The sequence below is a fragment of the Macrobrachium rosenbergii genome, chromosome 42 (assembly GCF_040412425.1).
Source record: "Macrobrachium rosenbergii isolate ZJJX-2024 chromosome 42, ASM4041242v1, whole genome shotgun sequence".
Classification (NCBI taxonomy): domain Eukaryota; kingdom Metazoa; phylum Arthropoda; class Malacostraca; order Decapoda; family Palaemonidae; genus Macrobrachium; species Macrobrachium rosenbergii.
The window spans coordinates 15,855,901-15,881,928 of record NC_089782.1 but is presented as its reverse complement, the minus strand read 5'-3'; the positions used below and the strand labels follow the sequence as shown (position 1 = coordinate 15,881,928).

The following is a 26,028-nucleotide window of genomic DNA, read 5'->3' as shown; positions in this document are numbered from 1 at the left end:
AACGTGAGCGCTCGCATTCGTAAAAACGTCGCAGTCGTCGCTGTGCCGACTCGAGTGTGTTGAGGTGTCCTGTTACGCAAAGACCTTCCCGACAATCGCCCCTCTCCGGCATATTTTTCTGTTGATATTCTCCCTGTCAGCCCGAAGTCATGGACCCTGCCTTCGAAGGAGCTGGTGCCGAGCCAGGACTGCAGATATGGAGGATAGAGGTAAGTTTTCAGAGGCGTTTTTAGCGAAAATATATACCACCACGCCCCTCTTCAATGCTGTCTGTGTTTCTCTCTCTCTCTCGCGCGCGCGATCGGACCGAGCATGCCGGCGCTGAGGAGTTTTTCTTTTATTATTTGTTCGTCATTTCCGTTTTCGGCATCTGTTGTTTTGGTCCCTCGGGTGTCCCGTCTGTTTGTAAATTAAAATTTGAATGTTTCGCTGGATAGTTTAACGTAAATGCCCCCTTGCGCGTTGGAATGTAGAATCCATCAGTTCGTAGGAGGCGAGTTCTTAATGCCTGCGGCATTGCAGGACTTCAAAGGTTGATGCACCTCATTGTGGCTGCCACAGAATGGTGCCCTTTGCGCATTTCACGCTGTAATGAAGAAAAACACAATGAACGTCTTATCCTTCATAGATAATGAAGCTCTTGTTATTTTCAAACAAAATCTTAGCTTTCTTTATTGATGCAAAGCTACGAAGAGCAAGATTCAAACGTTTTGAATTTTTTTGTAATTATTAAGAATTAGATATAAATTTTTATAAGGAAAAAACATTGTTCGGGACCCCTTTCGATATGGAAATCAATTTGTTGAAGTGAAAGAAAGTAACCATTATTATTTCTTGCAGTGTGCTTGAGTGTCCCGTTCTAGACATTTGACAAATGATATTTTTAATTTTTTTTTTTCGTTCACCGTTCTTCAGTCCTCTGTTTACCAGAACTGGCGTTGCAAGAACTGTGGTCGAAATAATAGCTGTCCTCACTATTTACTTGTCAAGTTTAACGAACCAGGCGTTTGGCATTACTTGTCCTTTGTAAACTTGCTAACTTTTCAATTTGATATTCTGTAAGTACCACAAGTTTCGGTATATACATGTATATACATAATATATATAATTATATATATTTATATATATTTAAATATATATATTATATATAAATATATATACAGGTATATTATATATACAAATATATATAAATATATATATAGGTATATATATATATATATAATATATATATATATATACATAAATATAATATATGTATATATATATTTATATATCTATATATATGTATATTTATATATATATATATATATATATATATATATATATATATATATATATATATATATATATATATATATATATATATACAGTGTGTGTGCGCGTATGTGTGTGTAGGCTGTAAATAAATGTTTTATTTCGTGCGTGCACAGTAATGCGTTCGTATCCGGCCGCAGTGGACATGCCAACGGATATGACTGTTAGGGTTTTTATTATACTCGAGCAGTTTCCGTGTGGTCTGGGCCCTGTTGTATATACCTGATTGGAGTGGTTTGATCAGGGTGGCTACTTTACCTGTCCTCCCTCCCTCCCTTTAATTGATCTCGTAATTGGGTGGATAGCTCATGCTTTTTATGGTGACATACTTTTGTCATGTTGCATATTGTGCAATGCCATTTGTATGTTGAATGTAATGCTCTCGTGGGTTTGGGCTACAGGAGGGATGTTGGTTTCAAAATTCTTTTGATTAAAAATGCGCTCTCTCTCTCTCTCTCTCTCTCTCTCTCTCTCTGACTGCATGTGGCGAGATTTAAAGAAAGTTTTGTAAATTGTTCACATGCTGAATTTAAAAAAAATTGTTTCTTACCATAGAGCGGTGTTTCACTTCTAGGTCACATAAAATATAGACCTGTGATTTGTTGTGTACTGTTTCTTTGAATTTAACCGCGGCTACTACATTGATTTTCATTTGTTAATGTCCCAAGTTGAAATTTTTGGCCTGGTAACCCGGAAATATTTTATGGAGTTCGTTGTTACGTAACTACTGCCGCCGGTGTCCGAAGCCGATGCTGTAGGCCTTCATGTAAAAAATCACCGCTGTGATATTATTTTTCATGAATTTTTTGGTTTTCGTTCGTAATTTCCTGAAGCTACATAGAAATGCTTTCAAAAACTGGAAGCTCTTAATACTTCATATATTTTTAACAACTGCTTGTGACAAATAAGAAGTCTGGTATCCTAGTAGGTCTGATATGACGTCATAGTGTTGCTATGCCTCAATCGATGGCGTCATGCTCTCTCTCTCTCTCTCTCTCTCTCTCTCTCTCTCTCTCTCTCTCTCTCTCTCTCTCTCTGCTCCGGATGATATTTTCAAAAGGTCGGTTTTTTTTTAACCTTCACAGCTACTACAGCTTAGAAGTGATCTCACATCAACGGCATTTTAAAAGTTTCCCTAGAACTGGTGCGTCATCCATGACGTCACATGTTGCCACTATTATAGTGAATCAGTTTTTGTTACTTTCAATTGCTTTAGGTGCTTCTGGGTAAAGTCAAAAATCATTTCAATATTTTAAGGATAAATTAGTCACAAAAATTATTATACGACGCTGGCAATTTTAAATCTCTAAGTGGTTTATATATGAAATTCCATAGCAGGAGGATTATGGGAATGTCCTTCTTGCTGGTGACCTTTTCCACCGAAAAGTGTGGGTGGCTTAAAATGATCTCTGACCAATGCGACCTTTATTGTAAGTGATAGTATGAAGAGTTGTGGTAAAGATTCGAAATAGAATACTAGAGTGGGCAGAGTATTATTATTGGTATTAACACAATCTCTGGGTGCGGTTATAAACTGTGACATCAGTATCATTTGATTATAGGTCTTAAATTCCGAAGTAATGAACCCCGCCCACCCCACCCCACCCCAACACTCTCTCTCTCTCTCTCTCTCTCAAGACTACTTGTTTTTTATGACTCTTTGGGTGAGATGGAGTCTTGAGTGTATTTTGCATTCCGTGCAAGAGATGTTGCTTAAATGCCACGTTCGCCCAGAGACACTTGCTCTTGTCGAATGCATTGCAAACAACGATATATATATATATATATATATATATATATATATATATATATATATATATATATATATATATATATATATATATATATATATAATATATAATTATATATATGTATATCGCTAAGATAAAAGTTAATGTATACCTTAGTTTAACCAGACCACTGAGCTAATTAACAGCTCTCCTAGGGCTGGCTCGACGGTTTACATTTATTTTACGTGGCCAAGAACCAATTGGTTACCTATCAACGGGACCTACAGCTTATTGTGGAATCCGAACCACATTATAACGAGAAATGAATTTCTATCACCAGAAATAAATTTCTCTAATTCTTCATTGGCCGGTCGGAGAATCGAACGCGGGCCCAGCAGAGTGCTAGCCGAGAACGATACCAACCTGTCCAGTGAGGAAAACACTGTTTATCGCTGTTTGCAATACATTCGAGAAGCACAAGTGTCTGGGCGAACGTGACATTTAAGCAACATCTCTCGCACGGAATGCAAAATACACTCAAGTCTCCAATTAACTTTTCCCCTGAAATGAGGGTGACTTCAGAGGTACTAGACTTAAGGTTCTCAGCCTGGATACGATCCACCAGTGTCTTCTGAATACCTGGTATGGTACAGTACCTTGTTTACTGCTTGGGTGGACAGAGGTACTGAGAAATCTAAGGGAATTAGCCTTGAGTGACTGCTCTTGATCTGAAATCGAAGCCCGGATCTTTAGTGGGTGATTTGAGCATTTTGACCACAGAGAACATGTCAACGGGACTAGAATTCTGAAATTTATCATTACTTTATAGATAATGTATGTTCGCTCGCCCGCGAGCTCGTGTGCTTCAGCCAACTTAATTGCACTGTTATAATGCCTAGTATCTTTGTTCGTTTTATAGTTCTCTCTCTCTCTCTCTCTCTCTCTCTCTCTCTCTCTCTCTCTCTCTCTCTCTCTCTCTCTCTCTCTCTCTCTCTCTTTGTGCGTGCTCTTGAATCATTTCATTTATTCTCGCATTCGTTTTATGGTTTTTCAGTTCCCTTTCATCAATCCATCTGCTGCTTCTATTGTCTTCGCCCAGTGAAAGACAGATGTGTAAAGAAATGAATAACGGCATGAGAGAGGAAAAGAATAGCGAAAAGCGAATAATGGAGTAGAAATAATGCATGACGGTTGAGAGAGAGAGAGAGAGAGATCCTGTTGTATTTGAAGCTGCTTGCAAGTTTTGGGGGAGGAAGGCTAGGGGAGCGGGGGAGTGTTTTGGGGATTATTAGGCCGCGCATCCCGTGGAAGCAACAGCTGCACACACGTGTTTCTCTCTACCGGTTTCGTTGGGTAGCTTACTTGGATGTATGATGCAGTGGTCACAGAGTTTGTTACATTTTAAGAATCTTGATGTATAAATCAGTATACTGTATACATTTCTTTCTTAAATTCCCAACCCACATCGATTTTTATGTGACGTTGCCAGTATAACTGGCAAGCGATTGCAACAAGTTTTCATATCGTGTTGGATATAGACCATTTTTACCCGACTTTGTTTTAGTGAAGGTGCCAAAATAATGGCTTTAGGGCCTGTCGCTGCCAAAGCAGTCAGGTTTTCCCGGTTTTTCCTTTTTTTTTTTTAGTTTTTCCATTTTTCCATTTGGCGTGATGATTTTGACAAGACGGCGACACTTCGGAGAACTGCAATTGTTTTGGATGTGTCTATGTGGATACTTAGAGTGGTATTTATTAAAAGCTTAGGTTACTCAAAATCGGAAATAATTAAGGTTGTTACTGGCAATCCTTTAATTACAATGAACTATGATTTTCTCTGATTTTGCTACCCGAATGGAATTCTCCTACCGCTTTTTTTTCCTGACTTTTGATCCTTCTTCGTTGGCCTTGCTTTAAAAGGTCAGTCTTGGCGCGTCTTCTAAAAACCCGGGTTTATCTCGAATTTTAAAGGCTACTTTGTATTTCTTCCACAATAACTTACTAGATTTTTTCCGACTTTTGACCCCTAACTCTTGAAACTCGATAAAAACTCAGAACTCCAGTTCTCCCACTTGGAAATTGCCAGTCGCTACAAAGAGACTGAGAAGGATTTACAAAATATTACGTGATGAGAGAGAGAGAGAGAGAGAGAGAGAGAGAGAGAGAGAGAGAGAGAGAGAGAGAGAGAGGGGATGAATAAATTTGTGACTGTTGCTGCCAGGGAGAATTATCCCCAAACTTGGTAAGCGAACCGGGTAGGGAGGGATAACGGGCATGTTCCCCAAAATCCAGCCTGCTTCTGTTGACGTAAGGAGTGAATTGTATATATAGCTGTTAGTCGAATTTGTGTATAGCAGCTATAGGGGAGAGAGAGAGAGAGAGAGAGAGAGAGAGAGAGAGAGAGAGAGAGAGAAGACCATTCGTATGTACATCATGGCTTTGTGACTCTACTATAACAACCAGTACCTTCGTAAGGGTCAGCTTTGACTAAAATGGGTTTGTTGCATTTACCTTTTACAGAACCATTTTCACTAGTTGTAAGCGCAGATAATCAAAATGCTTGCTGCCTCTTATTAAAGCAAAAATGGTCAAGACTTCGGTAGCTGAGATCAAAAGAATGAGTTCCTTAGAAAGGTTAGAGATCCGTGCTTGCAGTAGAATAGCACAGCTCAGTGATATCCCTGTTTGTCACGGAGCCATATCTAATTCGAATAAATAAATTCTGGGTTTTCCAAGCGAGAAATCTTTGCGGCGCTTGTGCATAATTGTTTCGCAAAAAAAAAAAAAACCCGTATTATGTAAATATTCATAGCCCGGTCTGCGTTTATCCTAGAGAAATTAGCACGAGTTTTGTAACTGAATATAGATCTGACAATTCATGTGATATTTTAGATGTTTTGTACATAAACTACTGGCCGCTCCAGACATCATATAGCCCAAGGTCTAAAATCGGCGTCTTCAGTGGAAGGGTGACCTCTGAAGGAGAACTCTGGCCTGGAAGTTGACCATTGTCTTGGTTTGTTGAGGGAATCTTTGAAGTTGCCAAGTAGTCTTTTCTTCTCCGTCATTTCCTTATACACAAGATTACTTGCCAAAAGGGGTTGTGCCGATGGTATTTCTTGATCTAGGTGGTCACTTGTCTGTGCGCCGACCTGAACAACATTGCTAAATCTGTGGCTTGAACAATTTATGGAGCTTAAAATCTTTTTAACGGCAATTAGTGTCGTGAAATTTTAAAAACCTATAATCTTTCCCCCCAGCAACAGCGTCTTGAAGTAAGGCTGTGCATGATACGTCTGCTGGGCGACTGAAGGGGAGAATTATGTTGTTGTGGCCTTGAGAGAGAGAGAGAGGGCGGAATTTCCTGCCAGGAGTAGACTACAGAATTTTTCCCTCAAAGGAGTTAGCGAGACATAACTGGGGAGGAAAGTTGAGGCTCGTGGAAAAAGTTGAAACTGAGGCCTTGGTTGAAAGCGGTCAGTATTGCAGTATCGTGGAATATGAAGCTTGGTACGTGCTTTTCATGCTTAGAACATATTCATATGTTTCTAGGGATGGTTCGTCTGGGTAATGAGAACGGAAACATTGAAGTATTGTAAAGCGCGGGGGCTAGCCTAGGAAACTTTGGTGTCTGAGGTTGAGCGATGTGTGTTTCTGGGGGGAAAAGGGCGGCAAGGGGGCTTGGGAATTGGAGGGAAACCAGCAGCCACCGATGAGTCACTCCCTCCTCCTCCCCCTAGATCCCCCCATCCCCAATCCGTTTCTTCTGAAGCCGTCAAGGCAACGGGAAGAATTCGCTCTGTTTAGTCAGTCTTGTGTTTGAAGGGAAATGGTTGTATTCACGAATTATGTAGCCTTTTATTGTTTAGGTTCGATAGATAAGGTAGCTTCAAACAGAACTAGCTCTCTCTCTCTCTCTCTCTCTCTCTCTCTCTCTCTCTCTCTCTCTCTGGCGATATAAGACTGAGTTGCAGTAGTGAGCAAACATTCATGACAAGAATCAGTTTTATGACGCGCAGACTAATAACTCGCTATTAAGAATCGTTTCGACCTTGACTGCTTTCCAAGTTAGTGAAAGCTTCATGGGTTATGGCACTAGGGTCCTTATATGTTAAATCCAAATTGTTACCCTTGTGTTAACCCGTCCACGACTCTCACACCCGCGCGCGCTCGCAATAAGATAGTCCAAGCAGTAGTTTCTTGCCGAAGAAAAGACTGTGGTGGGGCATGATCACAGTGTAGGGCATGGGTCTAGAAACTTCACCCTGATTGAATTACTTAGAACCTTCTGGAGCTATAATCTCGATTGATTGATTGATTTATGGCCATTAAAACTGGCGTCCCCATCTTTTCGAAAAGAAAAAGGACCAGTCAGTTTTTAACGAAGGCTATGTTTGCTTGTCATATATAGTTACTGTTTATAATTGGTTGATGCAACTAATGTCATTCCGCTCTTGTTGCGCTCACATTTGACTAGGTAGTCATAATTATGTATTGCTTAATCTCATATTTTAATTCTTTGTCATAACCTCTCTCTCTCTCTCTCTCTCTCTCTCTCTCTCTCTCTCTCTCTCTCTCTCTCTCTCTCTCTCTCAATCAATTTGTCTCGGGGTGATAGGGTCTAGCGCTAGCGTGCAGAGTTTTCTCCGCCAGCGTTGACACAGGAAGTTTAATGGGTTCAAGTTGGAATGGAGGTCAGCTGTTTCAGAAATTCACTGACCTTTTGGTGGTTGACTTGCTCTCTCTCTCTCTCTCTCTCTCTCTCTCTCTCTCTCTCTCTCTCTCTCTCTCTCTCTGAATTTTCATATATTATACACAATGTTAGCTAAGCGTTTAAATATCCACTTATCTGACTGCACACACATTATATATATATATATATATATATATATATATATATATATATATATATATATATATATATATATATATATATATATATAAATATAAATAATGGTCTGGTTAAACTATTTTAATTTATATACATACATACATACATACATACATACATACATACTTATATGTAGTAATACTTAGTCACTGAAAACAGGCGTGTATTTCACAACCCATTCAATTCCCACTCAAAGAATTCCTGAGAAGCAGCAAAGCCAATAGCGCCAATCATCTCGAAATATCTCCCTGGAGAGGAGGGCCATTCAATCTGTAAAGTCAAGTTTGCATTTAGTGGTCAATGATCGGTCTCGATATGGAGGAGGTTGTCGGACAGTGGAGACCTGTCATTTTTGGTAATTGGGTAAGTGTGGGGTTAGTGTATCGAGAGAGGTTTATGTGGTCGTGTCGAGTGAGAGTACTTTGGCATGTTATGATTATATTTCTTGGTGCTACTTTGGCTTATCTACTTGTCACCTACTCCGAAGTGCTAGAACTAAACACTGTATAGTAAATGTAAAGCAGACGGCCGCACGCAGATATCGTTTATTAATATGATGATTTGTCAACCATACAACATATAAATGGGTGTATATAATACTTTGATCCCCGAGGGGCTATAGTACTAAACACGGCGTCCCAGAGAGCTTCCGCCATGTTTAGTACTAGCACCTCGGAGTAGGTGACTCGTAGATAAGCCAAAGTGACACCCATTTTTTCCTGGCTTACTCTCCATGAAATTTGTGGCTGGTTGGACAGAAGTGTATTTTGATTTTTTTTTTTTTTTTTTTTTTTTTTTGTCGTTATGTGTCAGGAACGATTGGGCAGAACTAGATGGAAGTTGTTGGGTGACGTGTATGAACTGACCTCCTTTAGATTCAACTTTCTACAATGAGTTACAACAGTTTCCAGCAAAAGCTATTACACCTATATGAAGACGAACGTTATCAGCGGTTCAAATACCTAGCCGGTTACCAGTTAGAGAGTATCATGTTCATACGCAAATAGTAATTTATTCTTCAGTGGTTATTGCCCATACATAGGTCATGCATACTTTCATTGGGTAATTAGTTTACATGCCTAATTATTTTTATATGATTTTGATTTTACGGGTTGAGTGCACTCGAAAGTTGTTATAGGGATTAATGCCACGTTGAAGTGTTTTGAACACTTGCCATTATGATTGCCAAGTGTTTATGTAATTGCCAAGTGTTTATGTCGTTTGAAAGTCTGATATTAATAAATGTGGTAATAAATTTTACTGTACATTACCTTTGCTTTTCAAATATGAATTTAATCTAGATGCTTGAGAGCACGCCCACGTTTTTTTTTTATTGTTCCATACAAATCTGGTCAGGTAATCTTCAAGTCCATTTCGATGGCCATACCAATTGAATCTTGCGGTGCCTCCGTCAGTGCCTCCTTCAGTAAGTGGCACAGATAGCTTTCACTGCAGGGCGTGGTTAGGTTACATTGATTTTGGGGTTGGAGAGTGACTCGTACGTTTAATTGATCGTAATTGACTTTTCGAGATTTTTACTTGATTTTGAAGAGAACAATTAGGTTTGCGTGTATTTGCATGGACAAGGTCGTATCTGCGCCTGCGCATGGTAAGGAATCGTCATAAGATTTTGTCATTAATCGTTGTATACGGCATATAAGATTTTGTCATTAATAATATATAAAATTGTATACATATACATATAAAAAACATTGTGTATGCATGTATATAAATATGAATGCATATGGTATATATATATATACAGTATATATATATATATATATATATATATATATATATATATATATATATATATATATATATATATATACATATATATAAAACAGTATATTATGTATATGCATGTATATAAATATGAATGCATGTATGTATATATATACAGTATTTATATATATATACAGTATATATATATATATATATATATATATATATATATATATATATAATATATATATATATGTATGTATATAAGAAATAGGTAGACCAGTGCTTGAGGAACCATTCTTTATTGCGACTAGTTTCGAGGTTCTAACATACCCCATCATCAGGCATCTAAAAATAACAAATAAATACAATGAAAAGAAAAAACACTAAAATAAAATAAAATTAAACACATCACAACTAACTACCAAGAATTAAAATTGAACAGTACCGTTTAACCTATAAAAGCAAGAGTCAAGAGAGGAACACAAGGCAAATACAAAGATAGTTACAGGAGATAGACACAGAATTAAAAACAAAGCAACTCAACTGACCGTTCATTATTACAGAGTGATGTTTTTTCTCTGATGGAATAATGTTTCAATTGTGGTTAGCTCCACATCACTAGACCGACTGGCTATACTCAGAGGATGGTCATGCTCATGGCAGTGCTCACGAATGGCACTAAATGCTTGTTTGTTAAGTGGCCTGTTTGTTCTAATTGATCGGCCTAGGAGTTCAAAGGCACGGACCCGAAACTGGCGCTTGATTTACCAATATATATTGGTAAATCACAACGCCAGTTTCGGGTCCGTGCCTTTGAACTCCTAGGCCGATCAATTAGAACAAACAGGCCACTTAACAAACAAGCATTTAGTGCCATTCGTGAGCATTGCCATGAGCATGACCATCCTTTGAGTATAGCCAGTCGGTCTAGTGATGTGGAGCTAACCACAATTGAAACATTATTCCATCAGAGAAAAACCACCACTCTCTGATAATGAACGGTCAGTTGGGTTGCTTTGTTTTTAAATCTGTCTCTATCTCCTGTAACTATCCTTGTATTTGCCTTGTATTCCTCTCTTGACTCTTGCTTTTCTAGGTTAAACGGTACTGTTCAATTTTAATTATTGGTAGTTAGTTGTGATGTGTTTAATTTTATTTTATTTTAGTGAGTGTTTTTTCCTTCCATTGTATTTATTTGTTTTTTTTTTTTTTAGATGCCTGATGATGGGATATGTTAGAACCTCGAAACTAGTCGCAATAAAGAATGTTTCCTCAAGCACTGGTCTACCTATTCCTTATTCGACTCCGCTTTCGACGGAAGTCTTCTGTTGCATATGTATATATATATATATATATATATATATATATATATATATATATATATATATATATATATATACTGTATATATATTCATATATATATATATATATACATATATTTGTGTGTATGTATGCATGCAGTATGCCGAACGTTCCCGTGGTGTCATCAACCCTTATACAACTTTCACCAATGATAAAATCTTTTCTGGAGGGATCTAGTCGAGTTCACCTTGATCAAGGCGAAGCAGGGTTGACGGGGGTAAAGGAACCCTCATTTGAATTTTATATCAATGTGAGGAAGCGTTTGCTTTTCCACGGTCATAAAAACAGTCGGTTATTCTAACCGTAATACATTTCAGTAATGCAGAATTTTGAGTCAACGAAAATTTAGTGCTTTTATATGGATGCATTGTATTGATTTTATTCGAATAGCTAATTACTGAACTGTAAAGGCGTGACATCAGGTAGTTTTTGAGATATATCCGTTCAAAGCTTTTTTCCTATGAGATAATTCTATGTTAGACCATTTTAATATTTAAATGATCAATGGCGTAGGAAAGTTTGATGAAACAGGAGAATCTGCTTATAGCACTTTAGCATTTTTTAATTTAACAAATTTTTAAATAGATCTTAGATGATTTCATTGCTTTCTTGATTGTGTTAAGTTGAACCGATCAGTGAATTTAAGTTCGTTGGTAATTATATTATATATATATATATATATATATATATATATATATATATATATATATATATATATATATATATATATATATATATATATATATATATATATATATATATCTAAATGTATATATATACATATATATATATATATCTAAATCTATATATATACTATATATATATATATCTATCTATATATATATATATATATATATATATATATATATATATATATATATATATATATATATATATATATATAAATAATTTCGAACGAACTTAAATTCATCGATTGGGTCAACTTAACACAATCAAGGAAGCAATGAGATCATCTAAAATTTATTTTAAAATTTGTTAAAAAAATGCTAAAGTGCTATAAGTAGATTCTTCTGTTTTAACAAACTTTCCTACATACATTGATCATAAATATATATATATATATATATATATATATATATATATATATATATATATATATATATACATATATATATATATATACATACATATATACACACACACATACATACACGCACATCACGTGGGCTATGACCTCAATTAAAGATAATGATCTTGAGACCACCAATGATGGTAACGCGCATTATTGAAATTTATACGGCAAATTATTATGAGGGGAATTATAATCATAATCTTAATTTCGCGAGCAAGGTTGCAATCATCTTGCTTATTGCAATGTTCTTTTTGACGCTGTTACTATTACAATTTTTGTAGGATACACTTCGGTATGACCTAATAATAATAAGTGGTTTCATTGATTAGAAATGTAATAATTTATAAATTAAAATGTTATATTTTAATGTACTTGTGAGATTTTCATGTTCTGACGCTTATAATTGCGATACTGTAGTAAACATGGCGATTATGGGAATATTCTAATGTAAATTTCGTAAATGTTGCTACAATAATACCCTGTCGTAATAATAATAATAATAATAATAATAATAATAATCATTCTCTCAAAATATAAATACGTGTTTCATAATAACTAAAGTTATATTAAATCCAGGTATGATAATGTTAGGTATCCTCTATATAATCATCATAATGGTGTTGACACCGTCTTCCTCACCCGCCCTTGACAAAGCTACATTAGAACCCACATAATTTCTGAATTTAACGGCCCGCGAAGGTGTGGACCGTCGCTCGCGCACAAAGTCAAGCTGTTTCTGCTTTGGCATTTCCCTCTTTGCGCTTGCAGTGTGAACAGTTCTTTTGTTTTGATTTTATCCTCAAGTTACTGTAGTAGTAGTAGTAGTGTTAGCGTTCGCATTGCAACGGCTCTCCTTGTTTTACTTTTCTGTAAAAGAAAACCATTGAGATGGCTTAGTCTGTCCGTCTCAGATCTTGAAAACTACTGAGGCTAGGGGGTTGCAAGTTGGTATGTTGATCATCCACCCTCCAATCATCAAACATACCAAATTGCAGCCCTCTAGCCTCAGTAGTTTTTATTTGATTCAAGATTAAAGTTAGCCATGATCGTGCGTATAGGACGGGCCACCACCACCGGCTCGTGGCTGAAGGTGTCATGGGCCTTGGCTCATACAAGTTGTGTTCTTTCCAATTATTATTATTATTCAGAATATGAACCCTGTTCATAGGGAACAAGCCCACAGGGGCCGTTCACTTGAAATTCAAGCTTCCAAAGAATATGATGCTGTTTAGAAGATAGGAGAAGGTAAAGGGAAATACTGAAAAAAGATATCTCACTAAAGAGAAAAAATAAATAAATAAATAGATCAGTTGAAGATGAAAATTTCTCTCTCTCTCTCTCTCTCTCTCTCTCTCTCTCTCTCTCTCTCTCTCTCTCTCTCTCCCAGGTGTTGCTTTATCTAATCATCTTGACAACTCGTGGATAGCCTTATCAATCCACAACGCCCCTCAAGTCAATGATAAGAACAAGTGTTACCCAAAGTGACCGCTTGAACACTTAAAGAGAACCTTTTATAAAATACGAACACTTTAAACACCTAAACCATACCACTTCTGAATGCAGACAGCGAATCCATGGTTTACTAAGCGTTTGGAACCTCGAAAGTGCAAGCGAAGATGCAATGATTTACCACCCTATTACTACACTTGTTCTTATCATTGACTTGAGGGGCGTTGTGGATTGATAAGGCTATCCACGAGTTGGCAAGATGATTAGATAAAGCAACACCTGGGAGAAGAGAGAGAGAGAGAGAGAGAGAAATTTTCATCTTCAACTGATCCTCACACAGACTTTGGAAGTTAAAGTCATGAACTGAAGTGTTTTTATTCTCCTTTTGTTTTACATTTTCACAGACAACACAACGCTTGGTGTTATGATCCTGCTGTTTACCTCTCCAGAACATTTTTGTGTGCTCGTAGTATTGTTATTTTAAGACGAGCGACAATACATGTTTCGTTTACATTTCTCTCTCTCTCTCTCTCTCTCTCTCTCTCTCTCTCTCTCTCTCTCTCTCTCTCTCTCTCTCTCTCTCTCGTAGCATCGTAGCGCAGGTGATATGCTGATATGCTCCGTGCTCACAACCACAAAACCTGTGTTCGATGCCCGACCTATCTAGGAAAATAGTAGTGCGGGGCGAGTCCGTTGTGCCTCTGTTACCGTAAACAGTGAGTGAGAGAGAGAGAGAGAGAGAGAGAGAGACAGAGACAGAGACAGAGACAGAGAGAGAGAGAATGGTAGGATATATGCCCTCGTATAAAAAAATGAAGGCCCTCGACGAAGTACTCCTCATCCCATCGGAGTATAAACATTCTCTCTCTCTCTCTCTCTCTCTCTCTCTCTCTCTCTCTCTCTCTCTCTCTCTCTCTCTCTCTCTCTCTCAAAATAGTTTTCCCCTGTCGGGACAGACAGTGAGGAGCGTGCGAGACCTTGGCCTTAACATGCCGGGGCCAGGGTGCTAGGCTTGCCTGCTCCTGTGTTCAGTTTAGCTGCCAAAAAGGCTGTTTCGCTGGACAACAAACTATGCACTTCCGCGAACCTCTCTCTCTCTCTCTCTCTCTCTCTCTCTCTCTCTCTCTCTCTCTCTCTCTCTCTCTCTCTCCATCATGGTGAACAAGAATTTCTTTTTCTAAAGTCACTGAAACTTAAGCTCGGATACACATTTTTCTCTGGTGCCGTCAAAAGAAAATGATTGTATGAGCAGCAATGGCATATTTCACGTCTTGTAAGAACAGGCACTAGCAAGTTTGTATCGAGCATGTCTAAATACACCTGCGCACCCACACAAAACTATTATGAGACCAGGAAATTGCAACAAGATGACGTATCTTGGAACCCATCTCTAGAGATTTGAGGGAGGCAACTACACTTTTTTTTTGTTTTGCTTCGCTATTTTTCTTTTTTACCTCTGCCAACACTCCATCCTCAGGCGACGACACCGCACCCGCTTTAATGTGAACGGCAGCAAAACTAAAATTGCCTTTTTAATTATTTACAGAAAAAACAAACCAGTGTGGTATGCTTATGGTTTGTATGTACGTGGTTTGGCACGGATAGGAAAACCAATTCAAAGTATTGGATGAAATCTTTTTGAAAATATTCAGCAGATGACCCCTTCCATATGGCAACTTTTGATTATTATTATTATTATTATTATTATTTTTATTATTATTATTATTCAGAAAATGAACCCTATTCATATGGAATAAGCCCCTAGGGGCCATTGACTTGAAATTCAAGCGTCCGAAGAATATGGTATTCATTAGGAAGTAGGAAGAGGAGCTAATGGGAAATACAGAAAGAAGAGATCTCACTTCTCAAAAAGAGAAAAAAAAATAAATATATTAATATAGATAAAAAATGTATTAGAATGCAAGGAGAATAACGTTAGGGTAGAAATGCATTGCATCTTCCCTTGAACTTCTGAAGTTCCAACTGCACGACATCCTCTGGGAGGCTGTTCCACAGTCCAACGGTGTGAGGAATAAAGACCCTCTGGAACTGAGAAGTTCGACAGCGAGGCTAAATATTCACTGCATAGTGGTGCTGGTGTTCAGCGAATCTGGTTTTGCTCTCTCTCTCTCTCTCTCTCTCTCTCTCTCTCTCGGCAGATAAAGGGGATCAGTTTGCTTACTTAGAAACCAATTAAGGGAGTTTGATGAAACCTTATGGGGATGGAGGTCCAGGGAAGAAGAAGAAGAGGGAGACCAAGAAAGAGATGGAGGGACTGTGTGAGGGCAGATCTGCGTGAGAAGGGAATTGACGAGGCAGAAGCACAGCATAGAAATAGATGGAAACGGCTCATCCGAAACGTCGACCCCATATAAAAATGGGAACAAGACTGGGAAGAAGAAGTTGAAATCTTATGAAAAAGAGACCCATTCTTCGACCCCTGAAGTCGATCAACATTTGATGGATATCAGTGTTTTGATTTTTGTTTCAGGACAAGCAAATGCTCTGTGAATAATAATAAAAATAACTGGCCCATCTCTTGTTTGGTGTCCTTTTTGTAGTTGTGTGGAAGTATTCTGCACAGAGAGTTCATCGATTATGAAGTGTAAAGGATAAAAGGGGCATTAATTTTTTTCTGGAGTCACCTTCTACTAGAAGAAATTGTTTTATGCATACTTGTATATAGTTTATATATATATATATATATATATATATATATATATATATATATATATATATATATATATATATATATATATATATATATATATATATATATATATATATATATATATATATATATGTTTGTATATATAATATATATACAATTATATATATATATATATATATATATATATATATATATATATATATATATATTTATATACAATATATATATATATATATATATATATATATATATATATATATATATATATATATATATATATATATACTGTACATTATACACACACATATGTGTATATATATATATATGTATATATTTATGTATAAGCTTATTTTGATAATGAATAACTCCTGTGGAGTGCTGGGTAAGATTATGTAAACAGAAAACAAATTTGAGTTAAAAATACCTCGAGTTTAGTGAGGCTGAGATATCTGACACCTCTTCAAGACATTACAACACTCACTTGAGATCGCTTGAATTTCTCTCTCTCTCTCTCTCTCTCTCTCTCTCTCTCTCTCTCTCTCTCTCTCTCTCTCTCTCTCTCTCTCTCAAAGAATTGTAAGGTTGAGCGGATTATAAAAATGGCAATAAACAAGTGATTATTGCTTGTGACATACCGGACTGAATCTGGTAGTTGCCCTGTTAGTGGGCAGTGAATGAATAATAGTGACGTCACAATACCTTTTGCCTTCGGCATAAATTGATCACGTCACGTGGAAAGGCTGTTGAGAAATGATATTGCTTTATGACCCTGTTGACTTGCCAGATTTGGTCATAAAAGCGAATTCTCGATTAGCTGGGGGAGGATTTGCAAGTTTAAGTCGAAGTGACCCCATTCTGCAAGTATTAGAGAAACTCCACTTACGGGTTATGTAAATAACAATGGCCCAAGCTAACCCAACCTCCTATTTCTTTCCCCGCAGGGAGGGTCGTGCAGGAGGCACTGCAGGCATTACTTAAGGATCTGCGCAGCGTCCCTGCGGCCCCTAGCTGCAACCTCTTTCATTCCATTTACTGTACCTCCGTTCATATTCTCTTTCTTCCATCTGATTTTCCATCCTCTCTGACAATTACTTCATCGTGCAACTGCGAGGTATTACTCCTGTTACACCTTCTTACTGTTAGTTTACCTTTCAGCACTGAGTGGCCTTATAGGTCCCAGCGCTTAGCCTTTGGCCTAAATTCTACATTCTGTTCTAACCTCCGTTCAATGACAGCAGTTTTTCAGGCTTCACCCAGGGGTATAGTTGCTCTTTTTGACTAACATTTTACAGAAGTTAGACTTCAATTTACAAGAGCTCATTGTAGGTCATAATATAATCGCCTTTCGCTTTACATTATAATTTTGTTCATTTTTGAATTATTGATGAAAATGCCTACTTGTACTTATTTATTGATAATCATCATCATAATAAAATTGCAGTACTGCCATCCAGAATTACAATTCAGTCTCCATGAACTTTTCCTCCGCCTGGTTTTAGAAAGTGGAAATCTTGCTCCCAAATGCCACATGATTCCCTTTGCTCGCAGAAGAGTGGTTGGCTTAGTTTTTGACATTTGGGAATTAAATGTGTCATGAGTCAATGCTAATTTCGTATTCTCGTTTGAACACTAGCGGATCCAGGGAGGGCATCGGGGCACGTGCCCCACCCCCCGTGAAAGATTATGACAAAATAATAATATTGAAGATGTAGATAATATCTCATTCAGTGAGAAATATAAAAAAGGTGAAAAATTTAAAACCTATTATAGAAATAAAATTGAGAATATATATATATATATATATATATATATATATATATATATATATATATATATATATATATATATATATATATGTGTGTGTGTGTATAATATGAAAATTGGTGGCCCCCATGAAATTTTTCTGGATCCGCTAGTGGGTTTGAGTAGGCTTCTAGAGTCCTGTGTTGGTACAAATATTTTTTTTTTTTAAATATCCCATATCAAATAAATTTTAGAATTTCCTCGGGATATTTTGAAGTATTGTGGCGTTTTTATTCTCCGTTATTCGTCAGTCATTGTGTTGTAGTTTTACATCAAACAAGTTTTGTAGAATTGTTAAGTGTCATAATTGTTTAAAATTCACGCAGTTTTTGTTGCTGCCCCTAAATGGGTTTTGTAATATTTCCCAGTTAAAGATGTTTTGTGAAAATTTGTATTTTATTTTATTCTGCTCTTGTGAAAGGTTGTCAGGTAAGGTCTACGTTAAAAAGATGAAAAGCTTATTTTTTGTATCTGCTTTCCGGTTCTCATTCTCGAAAGTCGACATGAAAGTGGTTTTATTTGGACATGTCGAGAATGACAGTCGATTGTAAAAGAGGCCGGTTCTGCCATGAGCTGTCTATTTCGTAATTGTCAAATCTGTAGATTATTTCTTTCCTAGCAAACATATTGCTCGCCTTAAGTCTTGGAGAGAGAGAGAGGGAGGGAGGTATTAAAGAACAACTCCTCTATAACAAACAACACCAGCTTAAGGCCACGAAAACTTATCGTGGAGATGACATCATCGCGTCGGTCATTTTAACTCCGAGATAGCAGCGTTTTTGTTATCGGATGTTTTTCCGTGCTCTTCCTATCCCGCGCTTTTCTTCTTTTTAAGCGCTGTGTCTTCCTGCGCGGTTGTAGTCTTGAGTATTCGTGTAGTTTATATATTTCGGTTTGGATAATAACAATAATAATAATAATAATAATAATACTATAAAAAAAGGCGCTAATGAGACCGGCAAGACAGAACGTCCGGTCTCAGAGACGTTATGTACCGTCCCGAGCCCAAGATTAGGCATCTCCACTCTGCAGAGATAAATGAGTGCTAGCGTGAGCTGAGCGACTTGATTCGTCTTCTAAATGTAGCGGTATTCCCCGAAGAACGACAATTAAACACTGACAAAATAAAAATTAGATACACTTTGCATTTAGAACAGCAAGCTTGTTCAGGTTATGATTGAAATCAATTTCAAAAACAAGACTCAAATTCTCATACATGAAATTTTCTAACATAAAGGAACCCCTCCCTGTCCGACTTTCCCCTCCAATCACAGGCGGCTAGCAAGCTTACTGTAGATATCTAGAAGGTGACGACTAAACGTGAAAATGATTGATTATTGTTGAAGAGAACCGAAAACTATCCCATGAAGAACTAGGAGTATTTTATTTTATTTTATTTTATTTGTGAGAGTTGCCATGCTGATGTACTGTAGCATCAGAAAGGCCTTTGAATTCTGTGTTATATAATTTATCGTGAGTTGTAGTTTGAACGTGTTCGGGTGTCTAGCTTGATTTGGGCATGAATGATACTAGAGTATATAGTTAACCATGTAGCTGGGTGGTGATTATTTTGTCCACACACACACACACACACACACACACACACACACACACACACACACACACACACACACACACACACACAAAGTGCTTGGAGACTATAGCGAGAAAAGGATATTTCGAGGTAAGAGCTCTATACTTTAGGTATAACAAGAATATGCAGAACAAGCTCCGCATATGCTCAAGCAGTACACAAAATTGACTAGTTATTTTTCTATTTTTGGTGTCTAAAACTTTAAAAACTATTCTTCAGAATGTAGCTGAAACGCTCGTGCGCATACGCATACAGGAGCTAAGCCCGCACTCTTGAACGCATTAGTAAGTCGTGGGGGTGTGTTTTACGATGCCCTTAGACCAATGCGTATGGTAATCTCTGGCAGTTTGGTACTCGATGTGTTCGGTTGGCTACGTCAAACTATGTGGCAGAGTTAGGCAACTGAGGACAGCTGCTGAATATAGGCCTAGAACTATTAACTGTAAAAAAGAGAGAGTTGAATTGGCGTTTAAATTGTTTTGTTATAATTTGATGGGTAAGCAGCTTGAGAGAGAGAGAGAGAGAGAGAGAGAATGTGTCTAGTGGTTGTTGGTTACGTAAGCTACTCGTGAGTCTTACGGCAAGGAAGACTGTGGTCTGTGAACAAACGGAAAGATGATTCCTTTGTATTTAAATAGCTGGGATTTGCAAGTTACAGGGCTGATATGGGCCATTCAGTAGATTGTTCTACTGAATGTTCTTTGCCGTTTGGTTATTTCGCTACATTGTATGTTGTGCTTGGTTTTATGCCTTAGAGGTCTTCAATATCACATAAAGAGATTCCAAGTTTTTCCTCCACTGTGAGGTTCAATTTCTCAGATTTCTAGCTTTTTTTACTCCTGTTGTGACCAAATTATAAAATGATTCTGCCAGTGCTGTCATTAAATCGTTAGAGCTTGAGGAGTTCATACTCAGTACAAATGCTTTTTCATTGCGTAGGCAGACGTGTCTCACTTTGCAGTTTATTTGCTCTCAGTCTTTTTTTTTTTACACGATTTTTGTTTAGCTTTTATATTTTACGCTGTTTATTTTCTGTTCTCAACGTCGTCCTCTTTATTTGGCTGCTTTCTTTGGCACCATTCTCATTCATTCTTGAATTTGAAATTTGTCCTTCATATTTCCTCCTTTAAAGCGGTTACTATTTTACCAAAAATAAGGCATTTTTATAATAATAAGTATTCTCAAAGAATTGTGGTGATGCTTTTAGGTATTTTCTACATAATTATAGATTTCTGTAACAGCTCAGAGTGATGCGGGGATTTTCATCGGCAGTTGTTTGTCTCTTTTTATGACTTCCGGTTGATGACGAAGAATGTCGGTTTTCTGAAGTCTTGAAATATAATATAATATGATACTGATAATGATAAGTGCAACGTAGTAAAAAATGTATATGAATTTTTAAAAAGATATTGCCACTGTCTGATTTCTAGACTGAATAAAATAGAAATATATATCCCTATATGAATAGTTAAAATTCTGTAATGTGGAAGCGGTTCACATGTAAATAAAAATTTCATCAGGATAATGTTAAATCTGATAATGTCCCAAAATCACCATGTCATTGGTTTCCGCGAGGAGGGTCAGAAGATTAAATTGTTCAGCGATTTTAAAAATAGGTGGTAAATAATAGTAACGAGGTAAATGATAGTAATGAAGTGAAATGTTAGGAATGTAGCACCAGATTAAGGACATGCATTGAGTATATTGCGTGCTCGCATGTAGTGTGTGTCGACCTGTAGGCAGGCCAAACGCTTAGGGATGTTCCTTTAAATGCAAGTGAGCTTGAAGCACTGAATTATGGCTGGGGGTTAGTAGACTGTGATGAGTTGCAACCAGGTTGGTGAATGGCATTCGATAGAGACATCATCCCTCCGCATCGAGAAGTAGACTTAAATTTTTTTATGTTTATGTACATTCGAAGCCCTTTGCTCGTTCTAGTGACCACCGGCAAAGGTAACTGAAATAAATTAATTTCTGTCACTGGTTTAGGATGTTTGTTGAGACTACTTCATGGGGAATCAGTCAACCGGTTATTGACTACTAGGTCCAGAGTTTGGCAGAAAGATGCCCAAAGTTTTATGCCTAAAAACGTGCTTTTGTGACACCGGCCTAAGGTTCTTGAGTGTAGTTAGACCTATGACATTCTCTCATCCTGGTTGGTTCCGACCACCGCAGACGACGAAATACCAAGTGTGATATATTGGCATTTAATGTTTCAGTGTTTTTGTGATAGCTGTGTTGGCCTCTTAAACTCCTAGGTTTCATCAAGCATTTTGGATATGCTTGCCACTACTGAGCATTAAATCCAAATGAAGACACTTTTTAATATATTCTAAGGATGTCGCACTTCTATGAACTCTCGCCTTTCCTTCTTGCATAAATATTCAGCATAGCTGCGCGTCCAAGAATTTTGTCACTGATCCTTGAGCCGACGCAAATTCCAATGTCTGTCACCTCTGAATACTAAGGGCAGGTACACTAATCTTCTACCTCCCACCAACATGTTCTCCACCTCTTGAAAAATTTGACAGCTTTCAAATCCTTCTCGGGAATTTGTCTGTGAAAATCCGACTAGTGAAGGAGAGGTTTAGGGAGAGAGAGAGAAACTGATATTGGAGAATGGGAGTTTGGTTTCAGATGATGGGGTATTTCGACTAGAAATTTAGGTCTTAAACTTAGTCCTTAATCATGTAACAGTTGTATATAATGCTTGAGGTTAATCTACTAAACAAGGAAATTCACCCAGCTTCTTTTTTTTTCCCCTCACAATAAAATATATAAATTTTGAGAAGGAATTCCGATAAACTGACGTTTTCGAGTTCAGCTGCGTGGCATTGGTCAGCCCTGGAGGATTTTTGTGGGTTTACGGTTGATCCGGATGAGTGCGGAGGTATAACTTTTGCTTTTTTTTTCCAGTTTTCTTACAGGTTTTACAGCGTGCAAACCGTCACATGATATTCATGTTTTATATATTTTTTACATGAATGTGTTTAATGTACATTCATATGCACACAACAACTCTTGACCACTGACAGTTGCTCTTTTTTAAATTTAAAAATGGGCATGTTACGTGGTTTACAAACATCCTGACGTTCATACATAAATACTTTTATTACACTGAATGTTAAAGATGGAGCATTTTATTTTGCACAAATTTAGATTTTTTCTTGTACTTTTGACCCTCAAAGAATACAATTATTGTCACAGCATATACTTACATTGTATTATAAAAGTTTTATATAGATAGTTTTTATACTTCATTTATATATTTCACTTAATGTCATTGTTGTTTCGACATAATACAGTTTTTGCCTCGACAACGCGCAGAAATGTATCCACAAAGAGACGCTCAATTTTATTTGGTATGTTTATCACATGTAACCTGTCACCTGTATCACTATTTCATAAAGATGTCTATAAACCATTTCCCTGTTGTTCTTGTGGATCTATTTCGTGTTGACATACTTCCAAATCGTACATCAACGGAGTTTTTGATACAACTCAGTCTTGACACCGGAACACAGTGTATTTCAGCAATAACTTTTTGAATAGTAATCATCATGCCTTAATATGACGGGATGATAGCCATTATCATATTTGTAATTAATTTCATTTCCAGTGCGAAAACCTGCCCTGGAAAAAGAACAGTTCATAACCAAACTTGTAATGATATCGTTATAGAAAGGTGTGAAAAACGGCTGTTGATGTTAGACTAATCGATAACTGTTCGTGAGCTGAATCGTTAGTGCTTTCTATGAGCACGTGTGTAGAATGTTCAGCGAAAGGAAAGTGTCACGTGTGTATTTGGAGAGAGAGAGAGAGAGAGAGAGAGAGAGAGAGAGAGAGAGAGAGAGAGAGTTTTAAACCAAGCCCTAATGGTAGTGTAAGCCTATTGAAACCATAAGCTGATATTTGGCATCTTAAGGGATTTTATTTAGTTTCACCTTTTGAGTTTTTCTTTAGTTGGTTAGTGATATGTTTGAGGCTTTTCATCGTTATATATGTATGTAACTAAGAGTAGTTAATACCCTACTTAATATTGTGCAGGTACCAGCATTGCTGTACGGTTTGTCATACTAGGTCAAACAAAAGCTAGGATTAATTTAAGACTGTGTATAGTCATTTATGTGCGTTTGTGTGTGTGCCTGTATTCATGCAATACAATGATGTCCATTGTCTCGGCAGAACAATAACTTCACTTGTATATTTTATGCTTGATGTATTTGCCAGACCGAAATGTATGCAGCCACATTATGGCTTAGGAGGAAGTATACTCACTTGTTAAAATTAGTCATAGAGACAAATTAAATATAGAACTTGAGGAAGATGTAGGTGCCGTTAGAAGATAAAGCTATTTTATTAGCTACCGTTGTGGAAACCAGGATGTAGGATGTATATGTTTTGTACTAGTAATTTTAGTTAGAGAGAGAGAGAGAGATTCCAAGGTCATGCGTCTCATCGGATTGCATGATTTGCTTGCATATTGTCATATTTTTACTTATGAAACCGTTAAGCTTGTTGATAGTATCTCTCTCCCTCTGTGTTAATGAAGCTTGAATTTAGTCGACTGTGACACCTGCTCAAATTTTAAATGCCATGCAATGACTTTCCAACAGACGTGAGTTCGCATTAAGTTGGTGTGTGTTGAGGTTGCGAGTATTAGGAAGAAATGTTATTGTATGTAAAATTCATATTGGAAAGTTTTAGGCCCTAGGCCTAAGTACTTCCCACGACCACAGAGACCTCGACTATAGGCCTATAAGCTCATGGCACGTAGCCTTGGGGAAGACGGTTTAAAGCAGTCTGTTCAAGCTTACTCTGTAGACCAGGAGTTGGAAGAAGGTATTGGTGGATTTTGAATCCAAATGATATTGATAAGTCTTGCTCCCTATGTTTTGACAGTATTATTACTCCCAGTCGTATTTTTTTGCCCTCATCAAATTCGTGTCTCACCCGTTGTATCGCCTCTCACAACATTCCCCTCCTCCCCTCCAGTCCTTCCTCCCCCTCAACCCTCCTCGTTCCTCATTATTGTGCGAGCGAGTTCCTTCTCTTTCCCCAACCATGAAGTGGTTCTGTTGGTGTTACCGGAAATGAGTCATACCGATGATCGTTTGTATATCTGTGTGTACATCTCTCTCTCTCTCTCTCTCTCTCTCTCTCTCTCTCTCTCTCTCTCTCTCTCTCTCTCTCTCTCTCTCTCTATATATATATATATATATATATATATATATATATATATATATATATATATATATATATATATATATATATATATATTTGTACGTAAACTTATAGATATTTTTACGATCTTAATTACTCATGAAATGAAAATTCACCTCGATAGTTTAAGTAGCTATAATGCGTATACAGGTATGTACAGTAGGCTATATATATATATATATATATATATATATATATATATATATATATATATATATATATATATATATATATGTGTGTGTGTGTGTGTGTGTATATATATATGTATATATATATTAACTTTATCACGTACACAGTTGTTCTGTGCATTAGTAGAATTACTAAAAAGGGCCTCATTCAAACCGGATGGTATCTAATGAAGTATTTATTCAGAAAAAAGATACTTGATAATGTGGACTGTTTGTCCAAGAAAGCTTATAACTTTTTCTGAATAAATTCTCCATTAGATACCATCCAGTTTGAATGAGATCCTTTTAGTAATATAAATATATATATATATATATATATATATATATATATATATATATATATATATATATATATACTGTGCAATGCACTTTTATATAAAATAATCAGTTCCATTGAATTTTTATTCTGAAGTATGTCCACAGTTTCTTTATGCACACAAGGTGCCATATCTATGTAAATAACAGGACGAAACCAGAAATTATTGACTGACTTGGCAGATTCATATATTTTGTGATTCCCCACAGTCTGTCACTATTCATGACTTGTAAATGTTTCGCATAGTTAAAATAACGCCCCCTTCGTATTTTTATGCACTTATGGAATGTTAATACTCCCTTGCTTTTCAACTTTGCTTTTATCTGCGTTGTGGATCGATTTTTTAAGGTATCAGAAATTTTTCTGAAATTCTTAATGTTGTCAGCGAGTACAGTTTGGTGTTTAGAATTATATAAAGTACCTGAAAATTTCCATTAAACGTTAATTAATAATAGTAAGTAAAGTTTTCTGATTTAATGATGTGCAAGTACAGTATCAGTTAGGAATCTCTCGTGTTATCCTTAATACTGACCCTTAGCCGGTAAAAACTGGTTGTGTGTGTTCGCAAATTACGCGGTACTAATTAATACGTCCATTTTCAGTCCTCCCAAGTGTCATCGCATTGCGATAAATTTCCCTGGTGTGTTTATTATCGTAAATCATCGTGAG

General features: G+C 36.8%; 1 protein-coding gene across 13 annotated transcripts in view; it reads left to right on the top strand.

The window, feature by feature from the left end:
* Positions 1-26,028, top strand: part of Gel (Gelsolin) — a 67,113-nt gene continuing 41,085 nt past the window's right edge. For 12 of the 13 annotated variants that reach the window (XR_010849875.1, XR_010849874.1, XR_010849873.1 and 9 more), the window contains exon 1: positions 21-209. Coding sequence is in view for 9 of the 13 variants with exons in the window: in XM_067085588.1 (XP_066941689.1) it covers positions 150-209 (60 nt within the window). In the remaining 4 variants the exon portion in view is untranslated. Of the gene's footprint in view, positions 210-26,028 lie in introns of all 13 variants that reach the window. The other variant, XM_067085592.1, reaches the window with a different exon arrangement.